The sequence below is a fragment of the Alosa sapidissima genome, chromosome 7, assembly GCF_018492685.1.
Source record: "Alosa sapidissima isolate fAloSap1 chromosome 7, fAloSap1.pri, whole genome shotgun sequence".
NCBI classification, from domain to species: domain Eukaryota; kingdom Metazoa; phylum Chordata; class Actinopteri; order Clupeiformes; family Clupeidae; genus Alosa; species Alosa sapidissima.
In genome coordinates this window covers 26,151,573-26,167,937 of record NC_055963.1, presented here as the reverse complement: position 1 = coordinate 26,167,937, position 16,365 = coordinate 26,151,573, and the positions used below count along the sequence as shown (strand labels likewise).

Here is a 16,365-nt window from a genome sequence, read left to right as displayed (position 1 = left end):
CTCCATGTTTGAGTACTGACTGCCCACTACTGCTTTACTACTGTTTTACTAATGTACACAGCCTAATGTTTTTTACTACTGTTTTACTGCTACACTGTTTTTCATGCTATATTAGCACACATGATCAATGGCTGCGGTCAGGCTTCTGCTACAATACTGAATAAATGAATGGCTATAACCCTATTACCTCAACCTGTTCTTGCACTGAAATAGTTTTTTACTCTACCTTGTCTACATTATACTTTTTTACTCTACCTTGTCTACATTATACTTTACTCTCCTATTTGTCCATATTATTTATGCTGGTCTCTAGACCTTACTCTTGGACTGTTGCACTGTTGGACTAATGTTGGACTACTTTTTGTACCTTCACCATGACACTTACTCTCTTGAGCACCTTGCCATGCACACATAACTAAAGGACTATGGTTGGACTACTTTTTGCACCTTCACCATGACACTCACTCCCTTTAGCACATTACCAGTCCCGGCCCTGTCACTACAAGCGTCTTATGCTTGATCACCCTCTTAATTTAATTTATATAGTGTATTTAGTATTTAGTTTTGTTAGTTTTCTTATCTTTCTTATCTTGTACTGTCTGTATTGTACAGTGGAGTTTAGTTATATGTTTATACTTATACTTATGTTTACCATTTCTGCTGTAAGTGCATGTTGTGTGTGATGTCTGTATGACCCTTGGACCCTTGAATTTCCCCATGGGGATCAATATCTATCTATCAGCCCCTAACAGTATACATGCCTTTGACTACATCACTTGTTTTGGAAATGGGGCAACAACGCCAATACATATACTGAAGACAAAGATACTGAAGCTGCCTGTGCAGTTTCACATTCCAAATGTATTTGCACACTTACACCACACCGACTATGTTAGCTACAAATATGGCAGTCACAAATGTTATCACTGGTCAGATATCAGGTTGTGTTGTGGAAAAAAACTCTACCTAGATAACAATGTTAAACACAGTGTACTTGCCAAAAAACCCTGAGACTTTTTTGACTGGGAGTCATTTTTTTTCTGTGCTCTCATAGCCTGTGAAAAATACTACTTAAAATCCCACATCTTCCAAAACATGATGAAGGCAATGTATGCACGAAATGACAATCAAGTCCTATTGCATCCCATGATAGAAAGGTTCATATTAATGCTTTTCTCTGCCTGTAAAATGTAGCCTAGTTTTCCATCAATATACAGTCACGATATAAGTCTTTATTATGACCGCCGCTAGCGAAGCGGTCATATAATGATTGTCAAAGTTTTTTTTTTTTTTTTTTCCGTCATTTACTTCCTGAATTTTTTGGTCAACGATACCCGGGACACCGAAACACCAGTGCACATGAAATTTGGTGGGTATGTAGCCCCACTAGACTTTTAAGGAAAAATTTCGTTTCGTCCCCGGGGGCCACCCCCACCCCCCCCGTGCTGGGCCCCCTGAACCACAAAAAAAGCAGTTTTTCCTAAATAACTACCTGAACCGTGGCACTGAGGATGAAGAATCTTTTATGGTATGTTGGTCTCAAGGGCCCACATCAACCTGGCCCATAATAACTCATTTGTGATTTGCACCCCCCCGGTAAAAAATTAAAATGCAATATTATTCTGCTTTAATCACCCCTATCTTCAGTTAAGATGTTCAGAACTGCCCCAAATGTTATGTGTATGATTGACTTGGCATTCTCTGGGGGTATGCCAAGTTTCGTAGAATTTCATCCATGGGGGAGTCTAAAAAAAATTAGGTTATGTGTACATTTAGTGACTGTACACTCATTGGCCTGTAGATGGCGGTGCACACATATACACATGCACACACACACAGGCATCCACATACTATCGGTATTAGAACGGCCGATACATAATTACAAATTCAGTAGGATTAAAAGAAAGCCAAATATTCATCATCATCATCATGGCTGCATTTCCAGTTTTGGCGATAAGTAGTCGTTTGTCCACTAGATGGCGCATCATTGCAGTGAGACGTAATTTTGTTGGAAGTTAAAATGTGTATGAACAGTCTAGCGACGCATTTTATCAAGGCCCATTTGGAAATGTCAGTTATTTGCACCACTGGTTAGATGTAAAACAGCATTTCGTTTCAGACTACTGTTACTTAATTTGTGCATTAACAATAACGTTTCAGACTACTGTTACTTAATTTGTGCATTGACAATTAAGTATCACATGAACTAAAGATGACTATAATCTTATGTAGAAGAAGAAACATTCACAAAAAATCCATCCATCCAAACATGACCTTTGTTTTTGATAGCTGTTGAAAACGGCATGGAACTGACAGAGATGTTTTTGTTCATAAATAAATAAATAAATAAATAAATAAATAACATTATGCTGATACCTTTTGCTTTTCCCAAATACAATGTAGCCTACAGGTGTAAGTGACCTTTCATCAATCCAGTTGCAATGGATGAACTGTGATGAACTGCCCTACTTGTGATTGTTTAGAGATTGTAAAGGTTTTATAACAATGCTACATCTTCTTTGGCTATTCTACAATCTATTCACCTTTTCCGCACCAGTAGGCTACTTTCTGTGCAGCCGCACACACACACTCAGGCATGCCAAACAAGCATACACAAAAGTTTCAAGAGTGGGGGATGGAGTAAAAGATGGAGACAAATTGAAGTGTGATTTATTTTCGCGGAACGGATGTACAGGACTGAGCGGCGGTCATATTTTGCACCGCTATGCGGTACATCTAGTTTTATATTTGGGGTCTGACATTGCATCATCTCCAAGTAAAGCTGGAGCCTGATAAAATCCAAGAATGCAAGATGAGGAAATGGGCCCTGACATGTCACAGACTCTTCTTGTATTCCCTCACTGTGGGTGCTGTAGGGAGACTACTGAAGGCTCATGTCAAAACCATTTAAAAATAAATCTGTTGAATATGTTTATGTTTTTATGTATAGAACTGAATAACTGACTATTTATCCTTGATCCCCCAATCTAGTAAAGTAGTATAAAGTAGTCTATGCTGTTGTATTAGCTGACAATCTATGGTCTTTTGGGCCTCCACCGTTGACTTCAAGGCAGCGCAGCCTGGAAGGCGCTAGGGTTAGTCAAGGGTTATGGTTATGGTTAGGGTTAAGGTTAGGGTTAGGTGCCTTGTCAAGTCAATGGTGGCAGCACTGCCTTAATGTCGACGGTGGAGGCCCAAAAGACCATCAAGCTTAGCTGTCTCCTAATATGTAGATGTTTGTTACTATGATTCCCATGCAAATTCAAAGACAAAGAGGTTGTCTATGATATGAATATTTTTAAAATAATGCTGCTATCAGCGACATCACCAAGGATGTGGTTTTGTCAATATGACGCTGCATCACCTAGGCAACCTAGGGCAGCCGTGGCCTACTGGTTAGTGCTTCGGACTGGTAAGCGGAGGGGTGCCGGTTTGAACCCCGACCAGTAGGCACGGCTGAAGTGCCCTTGAGCAAGACACCTAACCCCTCACTGCTCCCTGAGCGCCGCTGTTGTTGCAGGCAGCTCACTGCATCGGGATTAGTGTGTGCTTCACCTCACTGTGTGTTCACTGCTGAGTGTGTTTTACTAATTCATGGATTGGGATAAATGCAGAGACCAAATTTCCCTCACGGGATCAAAAGAGTATACTTATATACTTAATATTGATCTGGCCCCAGCATGAGCTTGGATCCCAACAACAGCCAGGGCCAGAACTTGAGGTGCATCTGAAATCCTGATGTGCACACATTAATACTTGCAGGAACCTTAACAAGTCTGAACTTGCAAGGCAGCAAGGACAAACAAAACATGTCCATCTATGGCATACCTGTCAACACTCCCGTTTTTCCCGGGTTTCTCCCGTATTTCAAGGTCATCTCCCAGCACCCTCCCGTTTTGTGATTTCTCCCGGAAAACTCCCGTAGTTTGCATGGCCATCAAACTTCATTTTAAAGTCATAAAACATGAACGGGTGTCAATTGGATCTTTTCCAGGCAGACCTGCAATCTCAGCAAATTCAAATTCCCTAACAGCTTTGTCTGGGTTCTCCCAGGTTATGGTAAAACCCCACGGAAAGGAGATACTAGGTGGGTGTGTCCAGGCTGATATTCCCCAATTCCCCACCTCCCAAACAAATCAATGGTTGTTAGTTTTAATTCATCACACTTCAAATCAGATCAAAATCATGCATCATTCATCATATTTGATATCATGAAGAAGCTAAATAACACACATGAGCCCAGATATGAAGTCATTTGCCATAGATCATACCTGTCAACATTTAGCTTTCCAAAAACGGGAGATATTTTTTTTTCGGGGCGGGGTTTCAGTGTTTATACCGGATCTGTGTTTGCATATTTAATACGTTTCATACACGTGTTTCAACACTGCATTTCGGTCGTTGCTTTTATCTTACCATTACCTTACGCATGCCAGTTATGTATCCGCCAGCTGCCTGCCTGCAGTCTACTTCCAAAACTCCAAAGCTGCTTGCTGTCAGATTTGGTTCCGAGGGCACAAGTTCAGTGTATCAACAACACTCAATAACAGTTTATGTGATGTGTTAATCAATTAAATTCCCAACAATTTCACAACAGCTAGTTCTGGAGTAGGCCATTCAACTAGCCCGCTCGCTTACGACGAGACTCAGGCTGCGCAGTCGGCACCCGCTTGCTTATTTGGGTTTTGGGTTGCCAGGTTTTAGCCTATGACAAAACGGTTGAAATTGAAACTAAGTGATCGTGTATGTGTAGGGTGTATTTCTTACACAATCTGGCAACCTGAATGGATCAATGAATTTAAGGGCGTAAGAAGTAGTGAAATCAAACTTACATCTGTGCATTAAACTCTTACCAAGTTGTTTCAGAAGTGCAACAAACATTTCTTGTTAACAAAGGTAATATGCAGTCTACTTAATTCCAAAAAAAAATACACGGCCCTCGGTTTTTGGTGATTCGGAAACAGATGGATCAATGGGAATGGGATCCTTTCCACACCGACATGCAGAGCAAATTTGTTTGATTAGTTTAGTTTGATAACAGGTTTGCCTGGGTTCACCCAGCCTATAGTTTTACCAGGTTAAAGCGATGGTTCGGAGTAATTTCACCCTAGGGTTCTTTGCACCATGACCCCGAGCCAAACACCCTGTTTTCCTTTGTTTTATCTCGTACCATTCAGGGCATTATTAGTGGGGTAATTTATGAGATAAAAGTTGGTTCCATTACGCCTGCAGAAACTCATTAGTTTCTGACAGCGCTACTCGACCAAGGGAAAACAGGTTCTGGGAGGGTGTTTGGCTCGGGGTCATGGTGCAAAGGAGGGTGAAATTCACCCTTCGCTAAGTCCCGCCCTCCTTAGTTACTGTTGCTATGCCTGACAAGCTTTAGCACCCTGCACGTCTATTACATAGGGGGAGAACGGGGACTTTTCAATGAAATGTAATTTACGTTTTCGTACATCGTACCACACTGAAAGCTAATATTTTGTCACTAGCAACCTACATCTGTCCTCTGTCAAATACAGTTGGAATTTCATCTCTGAACAAAACCGTTCATAAGTTATTTAAGCAGAAGTCGAATGTGCGTTTTGTTTCATTCGACTCTCCTGGCCAGAATGAATGGAACAGGCATGGGGGACAAAAGAAACATACCATTTAAGCTATGTACTTCCCACAACTTCAATATTTGACAACATATCATGAATGGTACTTCAAATACGTGTTATTTTAAATAGATCGCTGATGGGCTATACATCTTGGTGAACGTCTGTTAACAACTTCTTGCCCTTATCGTGAAGCGAGTATCTCGTGGTTATGAAAATATCATGCAATATGGCATTTTATATAGTTAGAACAATATGTGTTCCTAATTATATCATGTTTCTATAGTGTAACATGTTATTTCACTGTGTCTTTTACGTGGGTTAGGGCACCACACATCCAAATAAGTGCCCTTCATGACCCACAGGCCTTCAGACTTCACAGGTTAACATGGCAAAACTCGAAAAGCTTGTCAGACCTCCCGTGCCTAGTGACGTGTTGCTGAGCCACGATTGGCCTGTGGCGGTTTTCGGGTGTGGCTTAGCGAAGGGTGAATTAGCCTACTCCGAACCATCGCTTTAAGGGAATAGAGAGCCAAAGTCACGCCCCTTCCATTAGCCACCATGGGACCTATCTTTTGAAAAATTATTATCTTTTAAATTCACACACATCATATGTGAAATTCATGGCAGAATTCGAACGGGACCAAAACATAATCATTATCTCTCCATTGACTCCCATAATTTTTCGAAAGATAGGTCCCATGGACTGGAAGTAGAAGGGTGTGACTTTGGCTCTCTATGTAGGGCAGTAGGGGAGTTTTGTTATTTCATCAATATTAATGCTTAACAGCTGGAAACTGTTTATGAATACCAAAACGAATGTAGAGTAGTATACAGTATGTTGGCTTGTATCTGAGCATTTTGTCCCACAGATGCCTCACTATCTTTTTACTCTCTAAACTGTTTTTTTGAAGAATTTTTGAAGATGCTCCTCATCTGTTTTATTTAAAAGACATGTCCATAACACTTCACTGACACTACTGGTCTGTATACTGCTGCACAACTCTCAGCAGTATACAGACCATTCAATCACAAGACATAAAACTCTGTAGTGTGAGTCACTAGATGACCTGACAGATAAAAGAATGGCCCATAGCTCAGGCACAGTTCACTCTGTTCTCTCTCCCTATTGGCCAAGACAATTCAGAGAGCATCAAATGGCTGACTAGTGTTTCTTGACCTTTCTAAGAGCCTTCAAGCATGACAGTGTGAAGGTCACAGCAATCACTTTCAGACCTCTACCAAAATGTTTACAACCTGTATTCAGTCAGAGGGGAATAGATTAAATATTGACCATCTTAAACCCATCACTCAGTCCAGTCGCTGGATTAAAAAATTACAACGTCCTCTCATGACAGGAAGCACTTCAACAAATGTCGCAACTGCTTAAATTTTAATGAACCCGCCCCTTTCCTAGCCTGATAATTTCATAAAGGAAACACTGCAAGTCTGCTAATGCCCATATTTGTCTTTAGTGTGAATGGTTAGGTAATAGCAGGCAGTCACAATACATATGGCCCCGCTGACCCAGGCCAGAAGCAGTGTTTCACCACAGCTAACAGAGTACAGGCTGACTTCCTCCACCCTCTCTCTCTCTCTCTCTTCACCCTCTCTCTCTGTCATTCACCACAGATAACAGAGTACAGGCTGACTTCCTCCACCCTCTCTCTCTCCACCCTCTCTCTCTCTCTCTCTCTCCACCCCCCACCCTCTCTCTCACTTTGTCTCTCTCTCTCTCTCTGTCACTCGCCCACTCTCACTCACACCGCACTCTCCTGCACACATACTCATTTCCACTTGGGAGCTCCACCCATCATTTCGCTGGTTCAGATCTCTCACGTAGCCTCAAACCACTTGTTCAGTTCTCAAACTGTTCCGTTAGGAAGCAAACTTACGTTCTCTTCCCTGCAAACATCTGGAATCTCATCTGGAGTTCTGCTCTGGTGCTGCTGCTGCTGTTGAGTTTGTTTTATCTGCCAAGAAAAGACAATTTGCAGGTAAAGAAAAAATGTTCATCACCTAGAAGTATCATCTTTCGTTGTGTGCTTTATTATTCCCAACTTGCTATAATCTTGGTTGAGCAGAAGTAATCTCAGAGGTGCAACAGTTCTCACATACTGTTTTGCACTGTACCATTTAACACTTACAGGTTTGTGTAATATGGTAGTGTAACAGACTCAACTCTTTCTGTATGTATGCAGCCTTTTAGTACATTGGTACAACCCAATTGAAAACAAAGATGTTGTTCTGTATAACCACATCAACTTACAGATGTGGAATAATGGCATTCTGTGGTATTCAGGGTGGTACCGTATGCTCTGTGTGGAAAAGGATGCCTCCCACATTGCAAATTGTACTTTCCTTGAACCTATGTTTTTCAGCCATACAGTCAACACTTCTGTGTTGTGATGGCATCCATAACTTGGATGGAGTACATACAATGTGCTGTTATGAGGAGGGGAAACCGTATAACTTATAACTAAGGTTTAAACTGTTTGAGCAATGATGAGTAGGGAGGCATTTATCTAGCATGTCTCATAGTGTGGCTCTGTCTGAGTGCCACACCATCATGGAATGGGACACCATGTAAAATCTTAAAGCTACACGAAATGTTTAGTCTGGCCATGTCGAAAGCATGCAGGAATGCACCCTCTAACCTCAAAGCAAACTCAGACAGTTATACTCTACTTAGCCTTTTCTTGTGAAGGGTTTCCTTCTCTGATAATGTGAAAAATCAAATCATACAGGCTTTATTGATATATATAGAATGGAGTTAAAGTAGTCAAGTTCTGAGAAAGGAAAACTTTTACTGTACTTAAGTTTACTGCACTACTCTCTGACTATAGTCATGTTTCTCCAGAATTCATTAAGAGGGATGACTAATGACAGGGTAGGGGAGATATCTCTATTACTTATGTTGCACTTCTAAGGAAATACACAGCCCAAAAACGAACCCATCTTAAGTCATGAGTTAGGGCGCTCCAGCAGCCTGGTATTTGCAGTAATCCACAGGAAAAGAGAGGAGGCTGGACTGTGACTGTGGTAAATGGCCAGAACCCTGTAGACAGAAAGCAACAGGAGTATCAAGAATGAAGGGAATCCAAGCATTCCACAGTAATGATGTGTGATGCCAGAGCGAGCGGTTTACAAACCTTTGACCATATTAGTACAGAATAGCAACAATTAACATTTGTGGTCCATGATTATACACATTGTGTTTTTTTATTTTGAATAAAAGGAAATAACAGTCAAATGTACATAAACATTACCATTTTATGTCCATTCATTCTTATTAAATCATGTAATATTACGTATTTGGCACTGAGTAACTAACTTGAATATTTGACGAACCATAATTACAAAACAGCTTTGTCTTTCTGGACAAAAATGCTGTATTTCTCATTACAAAAAAGGACTGCAGACGCTACATCATCAGCTGTACCACAACTATGCTTAAATGTGGCAATATACATAGGGGCATGACTGGGATGCAATCCTGGGGTGGGCTTCAACTTTGAGAAAGCTATACAGAAGGAATGTTGATGGTTGGACTGGACTTGGAATGGATCTGACTGCACACTTGTACAGCCCTAAATTGTATTTTTATCCCTCTATGCAGGATGCCTTTTGGGGGTGGAAACAAGTGTGGTGCCTGTCAGAAGACCGTGTACTTTGCAGAGGAAGTGCAGTGTGATGGGAGGAGCTTCCACAAGAGCTGCTTCCTGTGCAGTAAGTCCACTCCAAACGGCAGCACAGACCAATCACTTAAGAGCAGACATGTTGATAAAGCTCAACATAATGACATGTTGCCAAACGCCAAATGCCTTTCAGGTCAATCAAATGAATGAACATACTTTAGCTGAAGTGGGTGGAGGTGTTTCCCTTTACATTGTCAAGGAGAGCTGCATTAGACAAATATTTCATTGTAATTTAATCAAGCTAGGTGAAAGCCTGACTCAAGGCTTTTAACCTGAAGCCTATTGGTTATTAGTTAGACCACAGCACATGCAAGAAACTCACTAACTAAACATAAGGGCAGCAACAAGCTTCCAGTTCCTCAGAGAGAAGGAGCGTTATGACCTTTGTATCAGAAGGGAAGCATTGATTCCAGAATGTTGTTTGTGCTTTAGTTTGTTGAGTTTGATTTGTAGTAATCTCCCTTCTTACATAATAATGTCACAAGGGTGTCAAAAACATTCACTCTTTTGCGAGTGTGTGTGTGTGTGTGAGAGAGAGAGTGTGTGTGTGTGTGTGTGTGTGTGTGTGTGTGTGTGTGTGTGTGTGTGTGAGGGTGTGTGTGTGTGTGTGTGTGTGTGTGTGTGTGTGTGTGCGTGTGTGTGTGTGTGTGCTGTTTCCATGCCAGTCTGCCCTCTGACTGAGAGGAAACCACACTAGGCCCAACAACAACACACCCCTTGTAACTGCCCTTATTAATGTAGAGAATTATCTGATATGATTTTACGCAAATCACTGATTATTTTCTATTTGGTAACAACCATCAAGAGAGCCTTCAAACAGGCGATACAAAGACAAAGGCCAAACAATTAGCAAAGTACAGTTCCATATCAGTAGTTGTAGGAAGCATGTTTATTTGGAAGAGACGATGGTTCTTAGCCTGGGTGTTCCCATGCTGCCTTGCGCGCGATTTGATTCACGCTGCTAAGGCAGCCTGGAGACCATGGAGCAAATTTTCGCCTGAGATAGGGAACCAATCACAGAACAGGGGGGAAAGCAAGACGATGATGAGCTATGCACAGACGCATTTGATAGACATCCGTGGCACCCAATAAACGGATCTGGGCATTTTTTTCAAATACGAGAAAATGAACGTTTGGTTCCCAGACCACGTCTCATTGAGAAGTGGTGGCGCTAGCCAGGCTAGATGGTTCTTGTACCCTTGAACAAGGGGTGTAGTGGTAAAATAAGAGGTGGGTAAACTATGAATTCTGTGATCACGGTAAGGTGGACTGCGCCATGCAGTATCAGATTTTTAGAAAAGGCATTCAGAACCTGTTTGATGATGGTAAACAAGCTAACTGTCCATGCTATCGCTGGTATAGGGCCAACGGAAGTTGTACAACAAGCTAAACTAGTGGGCTTCTTTTTAAACTGAACTGCGTGTTTCCTTACGTGCTGTGTCCAGTTATACGGAATTAATGGACTCGGGCGGAGTCCGGGCAGAGTCCGCTGCGCGTCAGAGAGTTCTTTGCCCCTCGCCCTCGTCCATTAATTCCGTGTAACAGGACACCTCAAAGGCCGTTATCCCTTACTTAGCCTCTACTACATCCCTGCCTTGAACCTGTAAAAACTCATGATAGATTGCCAAACTGCTTTAATCTACTGTATTATTCCAAAGATTTGATTCCTAATGGAACTTGTAAAGAGGAATCAAATAAAGTACAATGTGTGTGTGTGTGTGTGTGTGTGTGTGTGTGTGTGTGAGAGAGAGAGAGAGAGAGAGAGAGAGAAAGAGAGAGAGATGTTTACAATGTATAACTACAACTTCAAACAGCAAACACATAATGCCACCATGTGGTCAGACACAGACATTGCATTTATTTAGGGCTGCCCTGTGTGTGAGCTTGACTAGGAATACATTCCAGACAGAAGGCCTGGGGTTGGTGCATTCCAGGCTCCCTAATGTGAGGGTAATAGAGCTGAATCCCCCTCAACTGCAACCCCCCCCCCCCCCCCCCCAAACACTTGAATTAGCTCTGACAGGAGAGCAATGAAAATGTTCAGATGAAGAATAGGGGAAAAAAGTAATTTTCTCAGTTACTTTCCAAAAATCTCCAATGCACCCGAGTTTGACAATTCCTGGCAAGTGCTGGCAACATGTGTTTCTGTTGATATTTTGGTGTAATCAGGGGCTCTCTGAGATCTGATAAGTTCAGCCTCCTTATAAGGAAGTGCTGGTAGTCTACTCTACCCTGAGGAATGTGGTGGACATGCATTCTGTGAATTCTCCCAACCACACCCACTTCCCTCAGTGTCTCTAGCTATACTGATCAACAAGGTATGAAACAGCACCATCTAAAGCTAAACTAACTGCCATCTCAAGCATTGATTTTGATGGTATCAGTCAAGACATACTTTTTAAATAAGTAAATAGCAATTTTCTTTCATTCTGAAAACCTATCCATCATGTAGATATATTGATACAGTATATATTTATTTTCAAGGATTCTTTGCCATCATATGGGAAATAATTGGTATAAATGTATTACATTTTTTACTCTAAAGTGATTCAAGGTTAATTCATTTCTTCCTTGACACAGTGGTATGTAGGAAGAATCTGGACAGCACTACAGTAGCTGTACATGAAAATGAGGTCTACTGCAAGTCCTGCTACGGCAAGAAGTATGGGCCAAAAGGCTATGGCTACGGAGGAGGAGCTGGAACCCTAAGCATGGACAAAGGAGAGTCGCTCGGGATCAAGCACGACGAGTAAGAGCTCTCTTCCAAAACAGATTTTGATCATTAGTGGGTTTGCATATTAACACATGCACAGTAGTAACTAATATGTCTTCCCATTTTACTCAATGAAAGAAATGTGACACTGCTGAACAGAATTGTAAATTATGTACAACCCCAAAACAGAAAAAGTTGGGACGTGTAAAATGTGAATAAAAACAGAATGTAATAATCTGCAAATCTTTTAAACTCATATTTAGTTGCAAAAAGGACACAGACAACATATCAAATGTTGAAAATGACAAATTTGACTATTTCATGGAAAATATATGTTCATTTTGAATTTGATACCAGCGACATGTTTAAAAAAAAGTTGGGACGGGGGTAATAAAATGCTGGAAAAGTTCTGTAATGATAAAAAAACAAAAGGAGGAATGTTTCACAACTTATTAGGGTAACTGGCAACACGATTGGGTATGAAAAAGAGCATCTCAGAGAGGCAGGGTCGCTTAGAAGTAAAGATATAGGGGTATTTGTCACTCTGTGTAAGCCTGTGTGCACAAATGATGAGACAATGTTATTTAAATGCTTCTTAACATGAAATTGTGAAGTATTTGGGGAGTTCGTCATCTACAGGACATAATATTATTAAAACATTCAGATAATCCAGAGCAATCTTTGCAAACAAGGGATAGAGCTGAAAAACAAATTGGATGGCCATGGTCTTCTGGACCTCAGATGGCACTGGATCAACACCAGTGACCTGTTTACAGACCTGTCATTGTATGGGCTCAGGAAAACCTCTGACATTGTCTATGTGCATAGTTTGATACTCAGTTCAAAAACTGCAGCCAAAATTGTAACAGCTAAAATTGTATTGAGACATGATAAAGAAAATACCACTGTCTCATCTGGGCCTGAGCTTGTTTAAAATGGACTGAGGTAAAATGGAAAAACGTCCTGTGATTAGACCAATCAAATATTGCCATTATTTTTGGAAATCATGGACATCTGGGCTAAAGAGGAGAGGGCCTATACATTATTAAGTATAAGTATAAGTATATATACTCTTTTGATCCCGTGAGGGAAATTTGGTCTCTGCATTTATCCCAATCCGTGAATTTGTGAAACACACTCAGCACACAGTAAACACACAGTGAGATGAAGCACACACTAATCCCGGCACAGTGAGCTGCCTGCAACAACAGCAGAGCTTGGGGAGCAGTGAAGGGCACTTCAGCCGTGCCTACTGGTCGAGGTTCGAACCGGCAACCCTCTGGTTACAAGTCCGAAGCGCTAACCAGTAGGCCACAGCGGCCCCCTATTACCCAACCTACAGTATCCAACTTGTTTTAGTGCTCAGTTCGATATCCAACATCTATGATGGTGTGGAGGAGCATTAGTGCCTACAGCATGGGCATTTGGCAAAGCACAATCAATTCTGAATGATTTCAGAATTTTTGAGCAACATATATTGCCATCCAGACAATGTCTTTTCCAGGGAAGACCTTGAATATTTCAGGAAAACAATGCCAAAATGAATTCTGCAAATATTTAAATAGTATTTCTCCATAGAGAAAGAGTCCAGGTGCTAAGATGGCCGTGTATTCTGCAGTCCAGAATTGTCAAATGGTGCATAATGGAGTGTGAAATCCTATATCGGGGAGTTATGGGACAACACTTCATTCTCAAAACTCTAGCAAATTGTCTCCTCAGTTCCTAAACATTTGTAAAACTTGTGCATGTTGCTGGCATGAAATTCAAAATTAACATATATGTTCCATGAAATAGTCCAGATTTTTGATATGTTGTCTATGTATTTTTTGCTGCTAAATATGGGTTTACGAGACTAAAAGCTCTAAATATAATACCCTGGTAATACTACTACTACTACTAATAATAATAATAATAATAATAATTAATAATAATAATAATAATTTTGACTAAAACTACATTAATGTCTATGTCCCCCTCTTCCACAGGCAAGGTGAACACCGCCCCACAAATAACCCAAATCCATCCAAATTTGCTCAAAAGTTTGGGGGCTCGGATAGCTGTCCCCGATGTGGCAAGGCTGTCTACGCAGCTGAGAAAATCATTGGTGCTGGCAATGTAAGTGTCCAGGGTGCCATGTTTTGTTTATAACAAGCCTGCACTACTTTGTGTGGTTTGGCTAGGCATCTAATATAAACTAAACATAAACATTTATTGAGCAGCTCCGTAAATAGACCATGGGCTGTCTGAGGTTGTGATAACCAGTCTAACAGTAATATCCTATCCTCCAAAGGCCTGGCACAAGAGCTGCTTCCGCTGTGCAAAGTGTGGCAAAGGTCTAGAATCCACAACTCTAGCTGACAAGGATGGAGAAATATATTGCAAAGGTACTGTCCACCACACAACTGTACCCATTTCTCAGTTGAAGGAGGCATCATCTGATATATGATCCAATATTTTTGCCGTGCATAACAGATGTTTTTATATGTCATGCAGGATGCTATGCCAAAAACTTTGGACCTAAAGGCTTTGGCTATGGCCAAGGAGCCGGAGCATTGGCACACGCTCAGTAGATCCCAGGGGGGAAAGTTCACCACAAGGATATCACATCCAACGCAAAGCCACAGTCATTTTTTAATTCACTAAAAATTCAAGTTAATTTCTATGAATGACATTTCCTTCCCTTTGCTGTTATGGGACCAATGACATTTGAAGAGTTTTTAAAAGTGTTAATTCTTTGTTATGCTCTCCTTGTTTTTAGTTTATTTGGCTGCTAACAGTGGTTGTTTGCTGCAAAAACCACGTCATGATTGTCAACCACATTCCAGCTTTTAGCAGTAACAGTAACATTCCAGCTTTTCAGTAACCTATCCAATAACCAATATTACAGCATGTGCTGCACTTACAGTATCTAATGCACAACATACTTCACATCATTCCATAGCATATGATTGAGACATGGGCAAAATAACCTATGTAGTGTCCTTATGAAACCATTATGCTGTACTCTATAGATAGTTAGGCCTATTGTTACATTATGGGAATATGAATATTAAATATAAAATATTAAATATGAATATGAAACCGTCACAAAAATGAAAACTGCCATTTTCCCAGATATCTTGTATGCTGAAATTTCAACAAATACATACAATACTCTTGTGGATAAAGACCTTTTGACCTTGTCCAATCAAGGCTATCTTCCCATCAGGAAGTAAAACTGTTTGCAAATATTCTGTGATGACATTCCATTCATATTACTCGAATGACTCTACACCAGACCTCATGATCACACTATGCTAAATATGTGACTTATATAACATGGTAAAACACCTCTTTGACTTTCACTTGAGATTCTCTGCCTTGATAATGAAGCCCAACAGATCAGAAGACATCCAGAGAATTCCTATTTCTTATTTGTGCAACATGCTCTGTCATATCATGCACCATAGCTCATCTTTGTCTATTAATGTTGAAAAATAAATGTAAAAAATTGCTTTTTTGAGTTATTGCTCTCCATTTTCTATATAAGAATCAGAATCAGAATAATTTTATTGCCAAGGTTTTTTTTTCTTTTTCCACACGAAAAAATGAAAGAACAAGGAATTTGACCTGGTGAAATGTAAAAACAGGGAACTTTTATATACAAGCCGTCTTTCTTCTAAAGGGGCATTTCGTATTACTATGTATTTTGTAGCAACTGCAGCTCGCTTGGTTCAAGTCAACACCAGTCTTCTTGTTTCTATGCCCTGATGAAGGCCAATACGGCTGTAACTCGTAGGCCCATGTGCTTTTAACCAGTTCTTATAAGTATAAGTATATATACTTTTTTGATCCCGTGAGGGAAATTTGGTCTCTGCATTTAACCCAATCGGTGAATTAGTGAAACACACTCAGCACACAGTGAACACACAGTGAGGAGAAGCACACACTAATCCCGGCGCAGTGAGCTGCCTGCTACAACAGCGGCGCTCGGGGAGCAGTGCCTTGCTCAAGGGCACTTCAGCCGCGGCCCACTGGTCGGGGCTCGAACCGGCAACCCTCCGGTTACAAGTCCAGAGGGCTAACCAGTGGGCCACGGCTGCCCATTCTTGCCATGATATATTAAAGGCTTTTTTTTATACTTTTTCAACCTCAGAGTGCCTCTGCAAATTCTTTTTTCTTTGAATTCTCACTTCTCCCATCGCAGAAGAGCACCTGAGCAAGGAATTATTTGAAGTCTGCTGAGTGCCTTAAGCCCTTATGTATCTTCTCAACATCAGGCTGTTTTTAAAATCCTTGCCCCGCAGATTTGTACTGCACTAAAAGCATTACTTAAAGGTAAAACATTGGTCTATGCACCATATATGAAATATGT

The 16,365-nt window shown here is 40.9% G+C and overlaps 1 protein-coding gene across 1 annotated transcript; it reads left to right on the top strand.

Annotated features, from left to right (window-relative positions):
• Positions 1–7,348: 7,348 nt before the first annotated feature.
• csrp1a (cysteine and glycine-rich protein 1a) lies at positions 7,349–15,505 on the top strand. Its single transcript, XM_042098312.1, has 6 exons — positions 7,349–7,597; positions 9,220–9,329; positions 11,879–12,047; positions 13,997–14,126; positions 14,302–14,395; positions 14,505–15,505. The coding sequence occupies exons 2-6, from the start codon at positions 9,221–9,223 to the stop codon at positions 14,579–14,581; spliced, it is 579 nt and encodes a 192-aa protein (XP_041954246.1). The 5' UTR covers positions 7,349–7,597; position 9,220; the 3' UTR covers positions 14,582–15,505.
• The last annotated feature ends 860 nt before the right edge of the window (positions 15,506–16,365 follow it).